The 20,861-nt window shown below is 38.3% G+C and overlaps 3 protein-coding genes and 1 non-coding gene across 5 annotated transcripts; 2 read left to right on the top strand and 2 right to left on the bottom strand.

Moving 5' to 3' along the window:
• Positions 1 to 307: 307 nt before the first annotated feature.
• LOC141841971 (uncharacterized) lies at positions 308 to 5,243 on the bottom strand. 2 transcript variants are annotated; one of them, XM_074730176.1, is made up of 5 exons: positions 5,063 to 5,243; positions 4,918 to 4,983; positions 4,120 to 4,263; positions 3,918 to 4,026; positions 308 to 1,130 (listed from the first exon to the last, which is right to left on the bottom strand). In XM_074730176.1, the coding sequence occupies exon 5, from the start codon at positions 1,123 to 1,125 to the stop codon at positions 457 to 459; it is 669 nt and encodes a 222-aa protein (XP_074586277.1). In that variant the 5' UTR covers positions 1,126 to 1,130; positions 3,918 to 4,026; positions 4,120 to 4,263; positions 4,918 to 4,983; positions 5,063 to 5,243; the 3' UTR covers positions 308 to 456. The 2 variants fall into 2 exon arrangements, with proteins under 2 accessions (XP_074586277.1, XP_074586278.1); XM_074730177.1 differs by lacking the exons at positions 4,120 to 4,263; positions 4,918 to 4,983; positions 5,063 to 5,243 and having other exon boundaries at positions 3,918 to 4,032.
• A 3,274-nt stretch (positions 5,244 to 8,517) lies between these two features.
• Positions 8,518 to 9,916, top strand: LOC141842283 (uncharacterized). Its single transcript, XM_074730494.1, has 3 exons — positions 8,518 to 8,673; positions 8,788 to 8,917; positions 9,020 to 9,916. Exons 1-3 carry the CDS (start codon positions 8,538 to 8,540, stop codon positions 9,699 to 9,701), a joined length of 948 nt encoding a protein of 315 aa, XP_074586595.1. The 5' UTR covers positions 8,518 to 8,537; the 3' UTR covers positions 9,702 to 9,916.
• Positions 9,917 to 13,178: 3,262 nt separating this feature from the next.
• On the bottom strand, positions 13,179 to 13,262 carry TRNAL-CAA (transfer RNA leucine (anticodon CAA)). Its single transcript has one exon. It is a non-coding gene; the product is annotated as a tRNA-Leu (tRNA).
• A 749-nt stretch (positions 13,263 to 14,011) lies between these two features.
• LOC141841408 (uncharacterized) lies at positions 14,012 to 20,850 on the top strand. Its single transcript, XM_074729579.1, has 7 exons — positions 14,012 to 14,598; positions 14,873 to 17,701; positions 18,356 to 18,409; positions 18,742 to 19,084; positions 19,170 to 19,250; positions 20,129 to 20,456; positions 20,611 to 20,850. Exons 1-4 carry the CDS (start codon positions 14,086 to 14,088, stop codon positions 19,006 to 19,008), a joined length of 3,663 nt encoding a protein of 1,220 aa, XP_074585680.1. The 5' UTR covers positions 14,012 to 14,085; the 3' UTR covers positions 19,009 to 19,084; positions 19,170 to 19,250; positions 20,129 to 20,456; positions 20,611 to 20,850.
• The last annotated feature ends 11 nt before the right edge of the window (positions 20,851 to 20,861 follow it).

The following is a 20,861-nucleotide window of genomic DNA, read 5'->3' as shown; positions in this document are numbered from 1 at the left end:
TATTTTGAAAATTATCAAGGATGAACCTTGTTCTATAATTTCTCAGATGCTCGCTCTATCATTCTCTATGGACCTTCCATGAACCACCTTAGACATGCCAAGTCAATCTTGATAGATCTTGCACAACTTCACACGTACACATGAGATATAGCGACACGCCTAACTTAAATCCTCTATCAACTCATCAAAACAATTATCTGCATAAATACATATAGAAAGAAAGAGATGAAAGTTCCAACAATAAAAAGCTAGATATCGAACATAGCATGACAATATATATTAAGATCCACTATAACTTGGTGTCAAACCTTGTACAAATATAACTTTAAGCACTTTTCAACTCAGCATCTATAACCATAACCATCCAGAAACAAGCAAGAAAACAGGGTAACATATTGTAACTCATGATAAAAAAACTTGCGATTCTTCCACAAATAGTGATCTTCAGTAAACCATTCAGAGATGAAGGGTAAGATCGATCTCCCCTTCCTTAGCAGACTTACCATCCTCAATCTCTCCTTCCTTGGCAGACTTATCATCCTCATCATTCTCATGCTCGAATGCAGGGCTTAAGCTTGCAGGCGATGGCAACATCATATTTTGCTGCTCTAGATTTGATTCTTTCATGGTCCTGGATGTGCCCGCATATCTCGGGTTATATTTCCTTTGCCAGTTTGCAAACCTCCATTGCTCTTCTCTTGCCATGTGCTGATCACAAGGAGAAGCTGAGAAAGTTTGAGGCAGAGAGTACCTCGGATCGACCCTTGATGGCAAATGATAAGGGTGATAACAAGATTGTCGCGGCTCTGAGTGATAAGGAGGGTGAATCCATGGACGGAAATGGCTTCTAGCAGCATGAGTGGAAGATTGAGTTGTGTGGAGATACGTTTGGGGTGAGAACATGGGAAGGAGTTGGGGATGCCTGTTGTAGATCTCAGCTTCGTGTTCAGCTATCTTGGCAGCATCTCGTTCCTTTCGATGGCCATTTTGGTGCCCACCCAATGCTTGGGAGCTTGTGAAGATGCGATCACAATATTGGCAATTGAATGCCCTTCTCTCTGGTTTAACCTCTACTTTGTTCTCCTCTGGGTCTAATAATACATTCCTTGCTTCTTCATTGGCCATTTGATCTATAAACCACATGAAGGTTTATATAAAAGATTAGCTAAACCAAGCACAAACTAGCAGAAGCAAAAGTTGATTGACTATCGATTAAGTAAAAAATGTCATGATTGATATGAACATAGCATAGTGAATTCAAACTATCTACAAATTAGAAAAATCCATTTCTAATAGATCGAGAAGAGAAAAGGAAAAGCACTGCAGCGATTAAAAATCTCAGAAGAAACTATGGGATGACGAGTAAAAACATGGAACAAGAAAAAGAAATAGCATCTTCATTCTCTTAACCAACATGAAGGATAAAAGTACACACAAGTTACTACTTCTGGTGTGAAGAAGATGTGAGAATGAGATGTACTTGAGAATTGGTCTCTTCTTATACTGTGTTGCAAATGAGGAACAAGCTCACAATGGAAACTGGCTTTTGAAGGGAATTATTTACTGAAACGAAACTTGCTCAAAAAGAAATCTAGGTTAGAAGAGGATTTGGCCAGGCAAAAAAGATCTCTAGACATAATGGGAGTATAAATTAAGGCATTCTCTCTTTTCCTTAAACAACAGATTCATCCCTTCCTAAACTTCATTAGTAATTGTCTAATTAACTCAATGTTAATCTCTCATATGAGGTAGCAACACAAGTGCGATAATTTATAGTCAACAAAATTACCAAAAAAAAAGAAATTAAAAAAGGGGACTTAGTAGGATAAATTCTGCAGTTGTAAGCTCTTGAACTTGTCTAAAAATATTATAGAAGCATTTTGTATTGACCATGGGATGTGATAATTTTTCAAACTCAAAAGTTTTCACTGCCCCACTGAAAGTACAACTCTTGAACAGAGTCCACACTGATTTAATATCTATTTTATATAATTATGAAATAATAAATACAATTGTAACAAGTATAAAATAAAAAAATTTTCATGGTTACTTATAAAATATTATGCCTAATTTTGACAAGTTATACATGCTTTCTCGCTTAGTATAAACCCAAGTCATTAACTTGAGATACTTTTCCAGACATTGTTTAAAGGAGAAAATAAGAAAAATCCTATAAGGCTAGTCGTAAACAAAATTCAACAAATTTAACAAGTTAGAAGTTATCTTTCCAAAGAATTACCAAAGAAAGCAAATAGTTGGCATAATAAGCTCGCAAGATTGGCATGTACTAATTGCAAAAACCTTTGTTTCAAATGAAAGAAACCGAAATTTCCTTTAATTTACTAAGAACATTAAGTAAGAAATAAATTATAAATTCCCCAATAAAAAATAAGAGGAAAAATAAGTAGCTGCCATGAGTACATACTATTCTAGACTAAATAAATTGGTATTATATTGTTTAAGGTTTAAAATATTGTTTCGTGCGAGCGTTTTAGTTCCAGTATAAAATATTACCATTTTGGCACTATAGTGTGCCGACACTCAGAATATATCAAAGAATGGCAAGGTAAATTTTACATCTTTAAGCCCCTTCAATAGTTTATTTTCTAAAAGTAAAATTATAAAATTCGATGGTTAATTTAAATTTTCTTTACCATACAATATTGATACTGCACTAAGACTTTCTACTTTAAAAATAATAAAAATATATCAATTAGATAATTGAATAAAAAACTAAACTAATTGTTTTTGCTTCAATGCATGTTGAGAGAGTTTTAGACCTTTAATCTTCTTCCACTTGATTAACTATATAACAATTAGATAATCAATTGAAGAGAAATAAACTACAAAAATAATAAAGAATAGTCGAATTAATCTAATTTGACACTTCAACCCATGTCAAAGTGTGTCAAGTGTTGACACCAATACAATAATCATTGTCATAGGAGAGATTACCCAGCTAGCAATTATTAGTTTTAACAATTTACCAAAATGAAAAGTTTCACCTGTGCCACCTAGCACAACACAATTTGTCAAATTATGTTCTCGCCATGAGATTCTATATAAGGTTATATAGTTAGAATATTGATACCATTAATATCATTTTTAAGTATATGTTAAACATAGTGTTTTTTTTATCTTCATCTTCGTCCCTCATGCCATCCTCTAATTGAGTTGACTTAATTGTAAAACCTATTGGGGCTACATAGAGTTACACCTGATTGCTCATGGGATACTTTAACCCATCAAATAGTTTGATTGTTTGTGCCACAATATTTATAAAATAATTGCCTAAGGGAGACATGATGATCATAAGGTTCCAAAAATTCCACCATGTTTTAACAAATCACTTTTTAAATTTCTAAAAGTTTTGTTCTACCATTTTCATTAATTAACATAATATTTCAGTTATCAAAAGTTTTTAAGCAAAAAAAAAAATCAAATAGAAGGTCTTATAAGGTGCTTGGTTCCAAGCAACTAGGCAATAAAAAAAAAAGGTGACAAGTAATAATCACACATTTAGGTCAAGTTTGATAGAACCATGAAATATCATATTAATAAAAAAAAAACTATATAATCAAAGCTCAATTGGTTTGATTTAAACCACATCGATAATAAATTCAAAAACTATAGTGAGAATGCACAATAACAGTAGCTGGTGAATAATATTTCCTCTCAAGGTCTTTTTTCCTTTCATTATTTTTAAATACTATCTCATAATTAAATGGCAATATGTTCCTTAAACACCTAGAAAAAATATTTCCATCTATTTAACTCTATTTCTCTCTTATTTACCAATGATTTCTCATCCTCAAGATATTTAATTAGGGAAACTCGACTAATGATCAAGTCAGCTTATGTCACATGCATAATAGATCAACTATGATAAACCTTGCTATTAATAACACCACTCTCACCTTAAGAAAGGTGTCACCAAAGTGACGGAGAATATTTGAGATTGCTACCATTAGTTGTGTCCCTTGATCATCTCCATTTGCTTGGCATTGTTTTATCAGAGGATGCATGCTGCACTTAATTCTGCTGGAAGTTATATACTTTGACTACTAAAAATGAAGGAAATCGTTCTTCGAATATTTAAAACATTGTGTTTCATCTTGCCTGAAATGGATGATACAGAACTGCTCCGACAGCATACAAGCACCAAGACTGGTTTCAAAAATAATGACGCCCTTATGGGAGAAATTATCAACCAGCTCCATGCCTCCATCATCTTCTTTAATATGCTGGTTGAATACAACCAGGCTACAATGAGAAGACAGGGTAAGAGTAGGAAAATTAGTATGGTGAGATGGAAGATGGAAAACAAGTATGGTGACTCAAAAAGTAGTGTTTATACAAAGATTGGAAAGAAGAGGCAAGAATAGGAAGATCAAACTTAACTTGCTTCCCAATCTTATACTCCTACAGCTCAATGCATGAAGGTCCTGCCAATGCGGGGTCCCGGAGAAGGGTCTATTATACGCAGCCTTACATTCCTAAAATTGAAGAGTGAAAAGGACAAGTTTTGATAATTTTGTGCACTCATCTCCTAGGAGTCTCCCTTAAGCCAACCTTTGATGGCTTCAAAAGTATGAGAAACATTCAACGAACCAGCCTATGATGACCTCCTATAGCCTTATGGAAATCATTAAGATTTAAGAAGGCAAGGAGGGCAGAGGTCAATAAAGTGATATCCTTTTTCTCTCCCAAGTTTTAGTTGTTCCAAATTATCATTTTTCATCCTTTTTAATTTATAAGCAAACTAGAAATTCTTTAGTTTACAATATCTCACACCATCTCCCCCACCATATTTCCTATCCACCCAATTAAATATGCTCTCAGAGATTCAACATATCTAGTTTAATTATGAACCTGAATGTTACCAACCGACAAAGTGAAAAGAAATAAGACACTTACTAGATGACTTTAATGAACTAAGCTTCCATCCGTTGACTTGTCTGCTTAAACTCATTGCCAAGGGAACTGAAACAGGGTACAATATTACATTTAAATTAAACATTAATCTGGCAGCTATTTCACTTTCATGGGAAACTAAATTTACCCGAGCGTCATTAGGTTCCCATGAATGGAATAGAAGACCTTCAAATTTCAAAACGGGAAGAGCCGAGTCGTAGAGGACACAGGAGTGTTGTCCATCCTGCAAAATTACTTTGGCAGCATGAACAGTCGGTGCCGGATGGTACTCGGACTTAGTAGCAGAACTCCAAAGCCTTTTTTGCCGCTCTGGCGAACTCCGCCACGCCTCCTGATTGATCCGGTACATGTTCCTCAAATCCTCCCCTACATGGCCGCCTCACCGACGACGCCTTCGGCCTCCTCGGACGCCCGTGCCCCAGTGGGATCGCTGGAATTGCCCCGCACGACGCCCATCGTCATGAGATGAGATCAAGGACACCGACGGCCCAAAATAGATTAGTTTTATAAATTCCGGACTGCCTAAAATAGTATTGGCCCAATATTATTGGGATTATTTTTTTATTTTTACCCCCAAATTTGTATAATTTATAGGATGACTATCTATAGAGTTCTTAAACTCTTGTTAATAAACATCGGGAGTTCGAAATTTTAAATTTTAATAATTTTAAAACTCCAGGGGCATCTTTAAAAAGTACAACTTCGTTTGGAGACATAAAAGAGGTTTATAAACAATAGAAAATTATTAAAACTTTGAGGGTTTATTAAATAAGATTTTATTTTTTATGTTCTAGTTTTTATAACTTGACTCGATCTTCATCGTTTAGGGTTTAGGGAGTTCTAATTTTTATAACTTAACTCGATCTTTATCTTCTCTCCTATCCATTTTGTCTCTTGTATATATAAAATATTAATTCTTCTCTTAATTATCGTATCTACTACATCCATTATACCATTCTAGATTTTATGTTCCAAATCTTAGACAATCAATTTTCTTATACTATTTATTTTTACTCTTCTGCAAAAAGGTAGATCCGCCACCTTAGCGGCCCCACACGGTCGGCCTCTGAGGAGGTAAATCGAAAAAGTGCAGTTGGTTACGACGCAGGAGGGTATTGCCTGACTTCGCCAGGATATATTTATTTTTACTCAATCTATGGTACGAGAACACTTGCATATTTAAACACTACACTCAAGTTTTCATAGAGATGTAGTTGTACTGAGACATTACAGTTGGATCCTGCAACACGTTCCTTCCGAAGATGATAATATTAATTTGATGATCCATTCGTTAAAATTTATCTGAAAATCCACACTAATGGGCAATCTAACGCACAACTCTCACCCTTTTTCATCTTTAGATTGGCATTAGCAGATTTATCAAAGGCAAATCTTAATAGAAAATTTAAAAAATAAAATCAAGAATGAGGTACCAACAGTCTTATGTCGGGCCAGTGGAAACCACTCCACGCGAGGTAATGCTCCACCAGCTCGTCAGGAACATGCACGATTCCAGAAAAAACACAAAAAAAAAAAATTAAATCAAAATACTCAACGTCACAGGAGAACCAAACGAATCAGATATTTTAGCCCGGGGCATAGGTGAGTTAGTTACAACGTAGCAGACTTACAGAAGAGGGTAAGAGTTCGAATCCTGACGAAACCAGGCAATATCCTTCTGCGTCGTAACCAATTGCACTTTCTCGATTTACCTCCTCACCGTGTGGAGCCGCTAAGGTGGTGGATCCACCTTTTGCAGAAGAATCAGATATTTTACCATGCGCCGAGGTGATCGATCTCGGTTGGGTTTCCCTTTGACGGTGGTAAGCGGATCGGATCCATCTCGTAATAGAATGAGGTCCGAGTCCAGAATCCCATAGCCCATTAACGCTTGTTTGTTTGGACCGGGCCAAGGCCCAAGAAGCTATGCCTCTTCGATTATGAATTTAAAATGTAATCTGCTTATTATTATTAACACTATTAACATTAAAATATATTATTTATAATTTCTAAATTTTTAGTCCAACAAACATGATTAATAAATTCTTTATTTTTATGATAATTCTCTGAATATTTATTTTAAGGAAGAAAATACGACAGAAAGCATGTTAAGGAATCATGTTAATTTTACTAGCTAACTTCTACCTAGATTTTTTGCAAAAATTTAAAAACAATTAAAATATTTGTTCATCGATGATTGTTTGATCCAATAGTAAAATGGTCGTTTCATATATTACATATTTTTTTTACTTGCAAAATTCTCCAAGCTATTGCAATCATCTAGAGCTATAATTCTCTACACTAACTTTCTACCTAACATTCAACTAATGCATGCACGATGTGTCTATGTTCCACATGGGCGTCTCGGTAATTGCAACACATTTAAGTTATTTTGGTGATTGAGTTTTTAGTTTGATATGGAGACATGATATAATGTAAGAACTTGAGGATAAATTAAAAAATTAAAAATATATATATTTATCACATCAATCACCTTTGATATGTTTTAAACATTTCATTTTCAATTTTGGGTTTTAAGAGAGAAGAAGAAAAATTAAAATAAAAAAGGCCTTGATTTTCTCCCTCTATCAATGTAAACAATTTGTAATTTGTCAGAGTAAGTTTTTTTATTTAGAATTACAGTTATTCCATTTACCTTCCCAATAAAAATAAAAAGATAAAAAAAGAATGAACTATATATCGATCAAAGAAGAGAATAAGTTATAGTTTTTATTGAAATTCTCTTTGCTATTATATATAGTACAAATATGCACGTGATTCAAATGGAGAGAGACAACCTAAAAATTTGCAAGAATCTAAATAAAAATAAAAACGGATAAAATTTTCAAAAGAAAGGAGGTGAAAATAATAATAATAATAAAGTATATTTAATAAATAATTTATGTAAGATTAATTGAACTAATATTACCAACTCCGGTTTACAGTTAGAATTTTTTTCATATTTAAATATATGTTTACAGCATGCATGATTTAAAATCAAAATTCATTTGAGCATTTTAGCAGAAAACTACTCTCAGCATATATAATTAAACTGAGTTGGTTAATTAATTAACATCTCATGCTGTAAAAACTGCAAGTTTTACTCACCCCAATCAACTAAAGATGATCTCGATTGTTTTAACTTGTTCAAAATTATATATTTTTACTATCGAAGGACTCAAGACAAGTTAGATTGTACCAGTAAAAAAACACTGGCAACACAGCCGTTCTGTCCAGGAACACGTGCACAGGTTGATAATCAAGCAAGTAAATACAAATAAGAAAATTTAAGTAATTACTTGAGAGAGGAAGGAAGAGCCACCTGACCAGCTCCACCTAACTCACATATATACTGCAGCAATTACACAAGATCTTTGCATGTGATGTCAGAGTACAGATCCAGACAGGTTTACTAACCTATATCCTCATTTTGTCATTCTCTAAACGTATACAGTTCCAACAATTTTATGCCTTTGGTATGGTTAAATAAATAATTAATGTGGCTGTGGCTTCCTTCTGAGATATATATGTGTGTGTGTGGTGCATTGCATGCATGCTCATCTTTTGTGGTGACTGATCATAATTAAGCAAGCAAGACGAGAATGGGGAGGGCACCTTGCTGTGACAAGTCTAGCGTGAAGAAAGGGCATTGGTCTCCTGAGGAAGACAAGCAGCTCAAGGAGTACATAGAGAAGCATGGAACTGGTGGCAACTGGATCACTCTCCCTCACAAAGCTGGTACGTACGTCAATGGCTCTTGCTAGCTAGCCATGTTTGTTTTACCTTTTACGTACGTACGTGTGAAGACAATATTGAGGCGTTGGCCATGCGTGTTTTGTATGGATTGCTTAGGGCTCAACAGGTGCGGGAAAAGTTGCAGACTGAGATGGCTCAACTACCTGAAGCCCAACATCAAGCACGGGTGTTTCTCCGACGACGAAGACAGGATCATCGCCAACCTCTACGCCAGCATCGGGAGCAGGTGCGGCGTGCTTCCTTTAATTTAATTTGTCTTCGCTATGGCTGTGGATCGAGTGGCTCGTTATCTGAATGCGATTGAGTGAGATATATATATATGATGCAGGTGGTCAGTGATAGCGAGCCACCTCCCTGGGAGGACGGACAACGACATCAAGAACTACTGGAACACGAAGCTGAAGAAGAAGTTCTCAGGGATGATCCGCCCACACCCAAAGAGAATAAAGAGAGTTAACCGCCACCACCACGACCAGCAGCAGCAGCAGCAGGAGTATAGCTACGGTTTTCCCTCCTCGTCGGATTCTTCCGACCCCTTACTTTTGTCCTCGCCGATGGCTGCGTACCTGCTAAGCTCGCTGACCAATGGGAACGCGGCCGGCACGGGGAACCCGGTGCAGCATCTTCCGGCGGCCCCAGTGCAGTACAGTTCGTTTAACCCCATGGAGAGCTGGGGTGGTGACCAGGACGCCAGCAGCTGCCTGGGTCTGGAGGCCTTTTTCTACGGCGGCGGCGGTGACGGCGCCGCTGCCGACGCGGCGTTGGTGGAGCTCAACCTGGAGGAGTACGCTGACCACCTGATCCCAAGCGCGAATGCGTGCTACGGCAGCGCCGCGGGGTGGATCTCGGAGGACGGCGAGTACGGCGACGCAGCACTGAGAGAGGCCGCGGCGCGGGCCATGCTCGATCCCGAGGAACAGAGAGCACCGAATACGAACTCCGCCATACGCAGCTGGAGAGGTTGTAGCTACGATTCGATAGCGCATGTGAGTTCGTCAGCGCTGTGGTAGGAAGTAGTAGTGAGTGGTCCGGTCCTTCGTCCTCGTTGTTCATATCGACGACGACATGAATGGTTGGTGCGCGGTGTGTGAGTCTGTGAGGGAGAGGGTTTCCTGATAAGCGCGCCCGTACCGCTAATTAATTTAATTATGCGGGGTAGTATTTGTCGGCCGTACCATTATTGTTCTTTAGATTTCCATTATGTGTTCTGCGTTTCCTGATAGAATCTAATCATTTCGGCAAATGTTTGATGGAATTGATTGGCATGGGTGTGCGGTGCAGAAAGTTTGAAAGAATTTACTACTAACATTTAAATATTTTTACCAATATTAGAAACCCTAGCTAACCCTAGTAGAATCTTTGTGGATTAATCAACGGTGGCTTTGGATGCCTAAAGATATCGAGTTCAGCAGCAGGAGTATAGTACTCCGGCTTTCCGTCCTCGTCGGATTCTTCTGCCTACCTACTAAGCTCGCTAACCGATGGGAACGAGGCCGGTACAGGGGACCACCTTCTTCCTTTAGCCCCATGTACAGAGAGCTCAGAGCTGGTGTGGTGACCTGCAGGACGCCAGCAGCTGCCTGCGCGGGGTTGGCGGAGCACAACCTGGAGGAGATCCCCAGCGCGGATGTACGCTACGGCAGCCCGGCGATCGAGAACGGCGACGCAGCACTGAGAGAGGCGGCGGCGCTGGCGCAGGCCATGCTCGATCGGAGGAACAGAGAGCGCCGATCGAACGTGAGCTCCGCCGTACGCACGCATGCATGCGAATTCGACAGCGGTGTGGTAGGAAGCGATGGTGCGGTCCTTCGTCGTCGTCGTTCGTACCGATAACGACGTGTATGTTTGGTATTAAACTGATTATTATTTTAATTTAACCGAGATTTTATTCACCAACCTGGACCTGCTGCAGGGTTTAAGTTGCATGCATGCATGCAGCACAGCAGAAGCAGAAGCAAGCAAGCTCTGTGGATTAAACAATGGCGGATGCATGGAATTGAGGGGGGCTTTGGATGCCTGATTGTGTTGCAGGAGGGCCCACTCTCCATTATCATTTGATATATCGAGCCAGACGACGTGTCACAGGAGTGAGTAGGCTTTGCTTTTCGTTTGTTGCCATCTCTGATTCTGCTAGCTACCTAGCTACCTGCTTACATGTCTGATTCCTACGGCACGTTTAGCTAGGGTTTCTGCAACGAACCATATGTGCATCGGACCACTGCAGTACCCCTCGTTTAATCTCGATATGACTCGATCGACTTGCTCTTCCAATTGGAACTGGCTAGCTCATTTAAACACATTGGGTCAAACCATACTCACTCAGCCAACATGATTAATTGATTCTACCATTACTTAGTCTCTAGCTCACCTAGTTCATCCAATTCGATATATACGATTCATTTTGATTAGTTTAGCTCCTCAGCCAACATGAAATCAATTCTATCAATTATGTTTTCATCCAATTCGATACGAATCATTTTGATTATTCGAGACTCAATTGTGGCACACTGCATGATGGTGATTTTCCTCCTAGGTAACTAGTTAAGGTCCTCCCACAGATCTTACGAGGATTGTCTCAATTGGATTAGTAATCAACATAAATTGGATATCTAATACATTTTTTTTTCAATTTAATAACTAGTTGATTTATTTAAAAATATTTTAAATTAAAATTGATAATTAATATATTAAGTATACAATATATTCCGTAACCTAAAGAAGATTATAATCTTTGGTTTTTTTTGTCATGAAGTCATAATAATTGAGTTTCTTTGGATTCATCTTTTATATTTTGGAATCTAGCTAGCCTGGTTTAGTGGTTTTCAAAATGAGTGAACCTACCTACCTCGCCAATTATTGTGACAAGAATCCATAATACTCACTACAAGACAAAAATCCCAATTTTAACTTCGCCATGCTTTTCAAAATCTTGATGAGTATCCAAAATGGTCGGTCTACCTAATTCCCAATTATTTTGAAGTGATTTTTAATTAGAAGGACTCATGATGAACTAAAAATAATATATTTTTTAAATATATAATTTATTTTGTGTTTAGGAATAATTACTTCGCATCTATTATTTTCTCGAATAAAATGTGTTACATTTTTTATTATTTAAAATGAAACAATATCTATTTTACTGTATTATTTATGGTAATTTTCATAAATGGTGAGAATTCCCATGAGAATCGCGTTTCCATAAAACATTGAAGCAGGACAGAATAAAGATGAAGAGAAAATTCAAAGAGAAATTATGGAGAAAATAAAACGCGAAAAATTATTAAATAAAAAGAAATCGTCGCCTATAGGTTTTATCAAAAAAAATATAGTTTGATTCAACAATAAAATATCATCCAAAAATAGTTAAACAAACATTAAAATATATCTAAAATAAAACTAAAACAAAATATGATTGAACTTAAAAATAAAAAATTAATAATAATAATAATAATCAGAGTCTCCAAAAAAAGTACTAATTAATAATGTATAGATATACAAAAGAACTTCAATTTACCTTAGACGGTCCCTCATTCTGATATCCGAGTCAAGAAATTATGACATATTAAAATTTGATTCCTAGCTCCTGCATCATTCATTAGAGGCAACCTTTTGCTTGATATTGTGCAGAGTGATTCATTAGAGGCAACCCTATCAATTAATCACCTTAATTAATTTCACTAATTGGAGTTTTCTTTGGTATTCTTTTACCTCATATGGTTAAATCATAGAATTCTGGTTGTCTTTGAATACATCCATATCAGAATAAACTATCTTGTCTCATATTATCAGCTACACCTAAATTGAATGTTAATTTGCAGTTTAACCATTCACTTTTTTATTATTATTAATCTCGTTCTTGTTGAACATTGGGTCCAAGATTTCAACTGTTCATTCATATTAACTATATTCTCATTATTTTTCCTTATTAATATTTGAATTACACTAGCAGCCCAATAAATTTCCTAAGTCCATAAAAACCTGATAAAAAAACATTATTATTATTTTTCAAATTATCCATTGGTTTTTTTTCATCAGAAAAATAGTAGCTGGTCTTACGAGCATGAAATTAATTTAATTATGAAAAATATTTGTTTCCCCTAATAAGATAATTGACCATTATATAATTATTCAACTAGCAAAAGTTATCCTCTTTTTCAATAAAAGATAATTAAATTCGTCATTCTAGCGGTTTTAAACGATCAGCCTCATGATCATCTATGAGGAGATAAATCAGAATGTTATAATTGATCACTACATAGGAAAATATTATCTCAACTATATAGTAAATCTGTTCTACAGTAACAAATTCAATTATGCTCCCGATGTAGCAAAAGTTCCCCGAAGGTAATGATTAGTGGTTAGATTCATCAGTGATAAACTAAGGAGTTCGAAACTCATGGGCCCATCTGAATATCCAATTAAAAAAAATGAATAAAAGTTAACAAAACATATTTCACTGATAATAAGAAAAATAATTGACTTAAAATTGTCAGAAGTGGGATTTGAACCCACGCTCTCTCTCGAGAATCAGAACTTGAGTCTGACGCCTTAGACCACTCGGCCATCCTGACAACTTGTGTTTTAATTTTACAAATATTTTCTTATTGATATTGAATCTTTGACGTCAAATCCCGTCGTCGATCGATCGCCGGATCCGGCGAAATTAAAGGATAACATCCTACAAGCTCCGACGCCTCTTTCTTCAACTATTACCGTCGACGTCGGCTCACCCGGCCACCACAATCTACGCGTACCGAATTTGTACGCATCCTCTGCTTCCTACGCCGGCGCTCTTCTACTCAACCTCACCTCGCGTGCCATGGACAGGAACCGAGTCCTCGCTTTGCACTCCTTCTACTTCTCTTCCTCCGTCTCATTGCTGCAGCAAGACCCATTCGTGGCGGAGGCGGCCGTGCAGGAGGATATCGCAATGATGGAAACTCGCGGTTACCGGTACGGTTCGGGATACGGTGACAGCAGTGGAGGTGGAGGTGGGGTATCAGCTCCGCTTGTGGTTGGGGATTCGGTTCGGGATTAGGGAGCAGAGGAGGCGGAGGCGGCGGCAAGGGGAAGCGATACGAAACCCGCCGACGGGTATAGTTACAGCAGTGGAAGAGGGTCGGGATACGATTATGGATGTAACGGCGGCGGCGGCGGTGGCGGTGGAGGAGGAGGAGGAGGAGGAGGGAAGAAGCTTGGGGTCTGGTCCGAGGCATGACGATGGCCGGTTCTATTAATTCGTTCGAATTAGAACGCACTCCGAGTCGAGCTCGGGCTCAAGTTCAAACACTAAAAAGGGCGAAATTGAAATAGGTTTACGCTGCAGCCCTGCCCGGGCGACCTCGATCGGCGATTACCTTGCTCCCGGTCCCGTCCCCGACTGCGCCGTCGCCGATGGCGCAGCCCAATCCCCCCTCCGTCCGTGTCCTCGTTCGTCCTCCCCATCCCACCACCTCCATCGCCCCTTCTCTCTCCTCTTCCATCTCCTCCGCGACTTCCGCCGCCACCAGCAGCACGCCCACTTCCCTTCCTTCGCCCCCTTCATCGTCTCCTCCCCCTGAAGGCGTCGTCGTAGTGGGCTTCGTCGGCAGCAGATCGAGCATCGACTCAACCCATCTGATCAACAGGATCCTCGACGCGAACGTCTTCGGCAGCGGGAACCTCGACAAGGATCTGTTCGCTTCTCGGCTTGAGTCGAGCAGGCGAGGAGAGGAATGGTTCCGCCATCGAAGGATCAGCTACCACCACGAGAAGGAGAAAGGCGTCGTTTTTCTGCAGTTCTCCTCTTCTTTATCGCAGTTGTCGCTGCTTTCTGCATCTCGAACAGGCGAAGGGGAATATGCGTCTGCTTCAGCTTTGGAGGAGTTGGAAGCTGATGATCTGCGCGGCATGCTCTTCATGTTCTGTGTGAGCTTCTTTTCTCTTTGATTCATGATAAATGGAATTTAGTTTATACAGATTTATCGAGCCCATGATCACGATTTACGTAGTGAGTATTCTTACTTTGATTGCTCGAAGTGAAACATTGCTGGCATTACTAATAAAAAGCACCACTTGATGCGATTCAAATTTAGGTGTCAGCGAAGCTTCAAACTTTTCACAGATTTAAAACTAACACAAAATTGCAGTTATTTGTGAACTTTTAATTCTAATGAGAACTGGTGATATCAACTGCATTCAGGTCTGCCATGTGATCATATTTCTTCATGAAGGTCTCCGATTTGACACGCATATCTTGAAAAGGTTCAGAATACTCCAAAATGCAAAACATGCCTTATCACCTTTCATAAGAAGCAAAGTCGCCCCAACATTGACAAATGCCCCTTTGAACTCACACGCTACTTCTGCACGAATCACATCCATTCCCTCTCTCAGTAGACGTGGAATCACAAGCCGTCACAGTTCTTCTATCTCTTTGATGTCAGGTTCAGGTAGCAATTCATCCGTGCTGCCGGGACAGTGTACTCCAGTCATTCTCTTTGTGTTTATTGGCGACTTGCTTGATGAGTCCAATCCTTCCACCATTTCTGAGGAATCTGCTGATGCCCCTTCTGTAGCTCAGCTTAGTAGTACTGCTGGTGGATTGTCAAAGCCTACTTCGAGTTCAAAAGGTTCTGGTCCTGTTGTTGTATTGGCACGCCCGGCCAGTAAAACTGAAGGCAGTTTTAAGAAAAAGTTACAATCGTCCCTGGAAACACAACTTCGATTTTTAATAAAGCGATGCCGAACATTGGTTGGCACAGAACATAGTAATCATGGCTCAAGAAATGCCACTAGTCTGAGTACTCTACCTTTGTTTTTGTTTGATTCATCAAAGGTTGTTGCTATGTTAGATAGGTCTTTGATCCGGAGAGGTGAATCACTGGACTTCATAACGGATCTTATTGAGGATGCATTTAACTCAAAAAGTACACTTGATATAATCTCCCTTGAAGACCATTGCCAGAATGCAAGTAATGAGGATATTCAAGCAATTAAGGACTTTTTATACAGGCAGGCTGACACTATCAGAGGAAGAGGAGGATTGCCTAGTAATGCAAGTAGTGGAACAGTTGCTGGTGTTGGAATTGTAGCTGCTGCAGCAGCTGCTGCCGCTGCATCAGCTGCAGCTGGAAAGACTCTTACTTCTCCTGATCTTCCAAATTTACAACACTGGCTGTCTCTGATTAATTTGATCCTTGATTCATTGATTTCTGTTGACGACGACATCTTCCTTGATGAAGAAGGCAAACTTAAGAAATTATCTCTTGAAAAAGATGCAAATGAGACACAAGAAAATGAGATTTCTGTTGAAGATAGGAAAGCTATTTCAGCTGCTGTCTCTTGTTTGGAAAGTAGCAAAGGATTAAACTTCAAATTTTCTATTTCTTGGTGCCAAAGAGCTCTTCCAGCTGCTAAGAATGTTTATTTAAATGAATTGCCTCCATTTTATCCAACTGCTTTGCATAAGATCCATTTGGAGAGGGCTTTGCGTGCATTCAGTTCCATGGTCAAAGGGCCTGCCACACTAACATATTCAAGGAAATTGGAACAGGAGTGCACAGAAATATGGGAATCAGGAAGACAACTCTGTGATACTGTTAGTCTGACAGGAAAACCGTGCATGCACCAAAGACATGATGACAAGAAACAACATTCCAGTAGATATGTTTTCCTTCATGCTTGTGCTTGTGGTCGATCAAGACGTCTTCGAGATGACCCCTTTGACTTTGAAAGTGCAAACATCAATTTCAGCTGTTTTGCTAATTGTGAAGATCTCCTCCCTTACCTTATATTACCTAGAGATAATCTTGTAGGTTCACTTCCTCAAAATTCGTGGCGTTTGATGCGTATAGCAGGAGCAAGATACTATAACCCATCAAAAGGCTTGCTTCAAAATGGGTTCTCTTCCACGGAGAAGTACTTGTTGAAGTGGGAAATTCCTCTTGATAAACAGAAGGAAGTGAATAATTCGCCTTTATCCATGGCAGACAAGTCCTCTTCCACAGATGTAGTGCCAGAGTCTAAGGGTTCCTTTATTTCAGATGAAGAAGCAAAGAAAAATGATGCTGATCGGTTACAGAGGGAACCTAAATCTGGAAGATCAGAGAATATGGTGAAGAAATTAGAGATGGGGCCCCTTAATAATTCAAGCATTAACTTTGGTAAAGGTTTGCCATCATTTCCAGTGAAAAAGCCTTTCTCTGAGGTTGTTGCAGGCACTAGTGGTGGAGATCCATTTCCAAGTCTTCAGCATAAAAAACCACCAAAAGCTAGTGCAGACACAGGTTTAAGAAAAGCAGCTACATCTGAACAATTTATCAATCGAGTTTCTGTAGTGGACAGCAGGGAAGGCCCTCAAAAAACTGAGCATAGAGGCACACAGGGAAATGTTCTTGGATCAGCAACTAATGAGCAAATTGATGGGAATCCTGTTTTGCAGATAGGGAGCAATATTGTGCCAGTAAATTTTGGCGGTGAAAAGATTTGTAGGGATGATTGTTCAAAGCAAGTCAATGTATTTGTTGGCTTCGAGCATGAATGCGCCTATGGCCATCGGTTTCTATTGTCTCTTGATCACCTCCAAGATCTCGAGTCTAAATTTTCAGTGAATGAATTACCCTCTTCCGCTGATGATTCTGAGGCAAAAACAGAAACAAGGAATGGTTTGCACAAGAAAGATCCAGAAAACTCAATGGCAACGATTACTTCTGTAAATAATACGAAGAGAACTAATAGGTCTGGAGAAAGATCAGATAAATCTAATGGTCGACATGGTAGTATCACACTATTATCAAGGTCCGAAAATGCAAGGTCGGAACCTGCAAATGGGCACCCATTACCTGCTGGCTACCAGCAAAAGTTTGACAGAAATATTTCATGTGTTAAGCTTGATGATGGGGCTTCTGCATTTTCTCTTTTGAACAGGAAGCTGCCTGTGTATATGAACTGTCCTTACTGTAAAAGTTTGTCAAGCAAGGATAAGATGAAAATCTCAGATACTGTATCACAGCTTCAGCGCATTTTTATAGTAAGTAACATTTTAGATTGTTGTCTTATTTTTTGTTTATAATATTATTATATTTTCTCTTTTTTTGTAGAGAAGATGTTTTCCTAGTTACCTCTTTAATATGTGCTTTATTTTGGATTTCAATGTCATTTAATCTTCATTAAATCTGATCAATTTGCTAAGAAGCTAACTACTATAGTCTATAACCTGAGAATAACAATGGTATTATAGTGTAAATTGAACTTTCAATAAATTCAATATATTGGTTCCTTGTAGAATAACAACAATCATCACATTTCCCTCCTAACTCTTCCAATTTGAATTTTAGATCCTCATTATAGACATGAAGGTGTGAAGAAAGTTTCTAAACTATGATGACAATAATTTGTTTTTGTTGTCCTCCTTGCTAATGATCATAAGAATTTCTTGCTTGGATCTACTATTGACTAGCCAAGGCCATGGGATGACAATATTGATAAATGTGGTTATAGAGATTGCTGATTAATCAAATGTGGTAATATGGAATACTAAATAGCTTCTGCAGCATTTGGAACTCATCATAATGTTTGCTGACGGTTTTCTGCTGGCAATCCATCTTAGTTTTTCAAGTATCTAATAGCATGAAACTAAAAGCTATTTTTTAACATCAAGTATTTTCTCCTTTCTGTGATACAGGTGACACCCAAATTCCCCACTGTGTTAGGGACATGTCCTGTAGTACAATTTGATGTAAGTAATGTCTTTCAGATATTAATCTTCAGCAGAATACCTAGTTTTTTTAATTTTTTTTTTTAACATTTTTTAGCTTTCTTTTTGTACCTTTTACCATGAACCATTGTTTATATATGTGGGTAAATAACGTCCTACTTGAAAAATGTGCATTTGGATTCTTTTGGATGATCCCTAGTGGGATACAGTTAGATGATACTGACAGGATTTTACTATTGTAGTGGCATTGGATATGGTATTCCGTGACATTTTTTGGTTCAGGCTTGTTGATTCTTGGTTAACTAATCTTAATTTGTACTTCTAAGCTGAAACTTTATGCAAATGTAATGTAGGATGCTTGTCTGCCTCCATCTGTACCTAATCGTGAGCAACAAACACGATTCAGCTTTGGTTGTCAAGTCTTTCTTCCACCAGAGAGCTTCCTTACATTAAAGCTCCCCTTTGTATATGGTGTTCGAATGGATAATGGGTGTCTCCAACCACTCAACCCCCTTGTACAAAAGCCAGAATTAACTGCATGGCTTGTGGAAGGAACTAGTTTGCAGATTATCTCATTGGGACATGAAGATGATGAGATGATGAAAAAAATTCAAGGATGACGCAGTGGCAACTTATTCTCTGGAATTATGAAGTCTACATGTTGACGTTTCAGCTTGGAGTTAAACAGGTGCAAAGGTAAGATCTGGAGCGTATCCATGAAGATTATATTTCTTATGGGGACGAGCTCTTACATTCCAACTTCTTGTTTCTGATGTTGCAGACTGTCTTATACACAGTATGTTCATGTACAGTTAGCATATTCACAATTCTTCGATTCTCACCATCCATGCTGACTAAAATGGTATGTTAATAACTACTGTCATGGTTTCATTTTTTTTACTTTGGAATTAAGCATTTCCAATGAGCTAATGATAGTATGTATCTCTTTTATGAGTTCTGTATTGAGATTAAAGGAAACATGATTTTGTTGCTTGCATTCATCATCCTCAACCAATGGTTATTATCTATATCATTGGTATTAGTCCTTGGCATATATTATTTTCAAATAAGATTATCTATTTGCTGCACCAACAACGAACTGAACTGTAAGTTGTCTTTGCAATACCAGTCACAAACTACATTTGCACTGTTGCATATTATAGGAAGCCATTTTGGAGAGGATCCCTATGAAGGGTGCCCATGTGTCTTGCAACTATTTCTTATACCATATTCTATGTGCATGCATCGGTTTTTTAAATTCGCACGTGCATTGTTCTTTAAACTATATGCATTTGAAATCCTGTGATGAATTTTCATAGAGCTCAAGGTCTCTGTGGAAACCCTTTTTGGATTTCACACCCCTTATGTGCCTACATGTGAAGACAGTATGCCTCTACGGAGATTCCAAAGAAGAGTGCCCTCTGTGTTGAACCTCTTCTTATACCATATGCAATCTTCATGCATCCGTTATTTAAATTCTCATGCCCAATTGTTCATTACACTATGTGCATCTGAAATTCGATGATGAATTTTTTTGCTAGTGCCAACAATGCTTTCATAAAATTCACATCCCTTTTGTACTTGCATGTGTCAGATAGTATTGAACAACTAAATTAAATGATCCAAACATTGTATAGTTCTTAGTGATCTTGTTAAACATTTCAAAACATTTTTAAATTGTTTGTTTAAGCTCATTGAATGCGCTTGTCTGTCAACTACTGCAACTGATCATCCTTGCAGATAAAAGGCTTGGCCTTCAACTGCCTCGAGGTTCATCAACCAAGATCCTGCAGATGAATACTCTTGCCTTTTGCCTACTGCGACGAACTTCATCCTCTTAGAAAGTCACTTTTCCTAAATCAAATTTCAGATTGCCTATGTCTCTTGTAAATGGTGTTGGCCCTGTGACAGTGAAGGCAAGTCAACAATACTATCACATAGAAACAACTCCAACACTCAGTTTCATTGCAACACAGATAGAAGATCCCGACCGACGAATACACTGCCTAAATCTTAAACACGGCTGTTTGCTTACTCTTACGACTTGGTCAGATTCAAATCTGTAAAGGTAGCTTTTGGCCTTTGAGTTCATGCAAGTGCAAAGGATGTTTTAACATAGTTTGACACACAACTTCTGGAGCATTTTCTATAGTTTTTATTTCTTTCAGAATTCAGTAATTTGCCATTTGGAAAAGGGCTTCATTTTGATATCATTTTTGCAGGATTCTGGTCTTCATTTACGTGTGACGTTGGAAGATGGAGCCTTCCTTTCTAGAATTTGGCACTCATTCTTCAGCTCTGGAATAGATCATTTTACTGTGGGGTTGACTTTTACAAGATCATGCAGCATTCAATTCGTTGACTTCACTAAGTTGATGGCCTCCTTGTTAAAGTGTCTGCTACATGTTCTTTTTTTTCCTCGTCTTTTGTCGAATATAAATAAAAGCTCATTACGACTTCAATTCCTTTGCCA

Source organism: Curcuma longa, chromosome 11, assembly GCF_044706935.1.
Source record: "Curcuma longa cultivar G26 ecotype Majalengka, Jawa Barat chromosome 11, ITB_CL_G26_1.1, whole genome shotgun sequence".
Taxonomy (NCBI): Eukaryota; Viridiplantae; Streptophyta; class Magnoliopsida; order Zingiberales; family Zingiberaceae; genus Curcuma; species Curcuma longa.
This window is presented reverse-complemented; position numbering and strand designations above follow the sequence as displayed.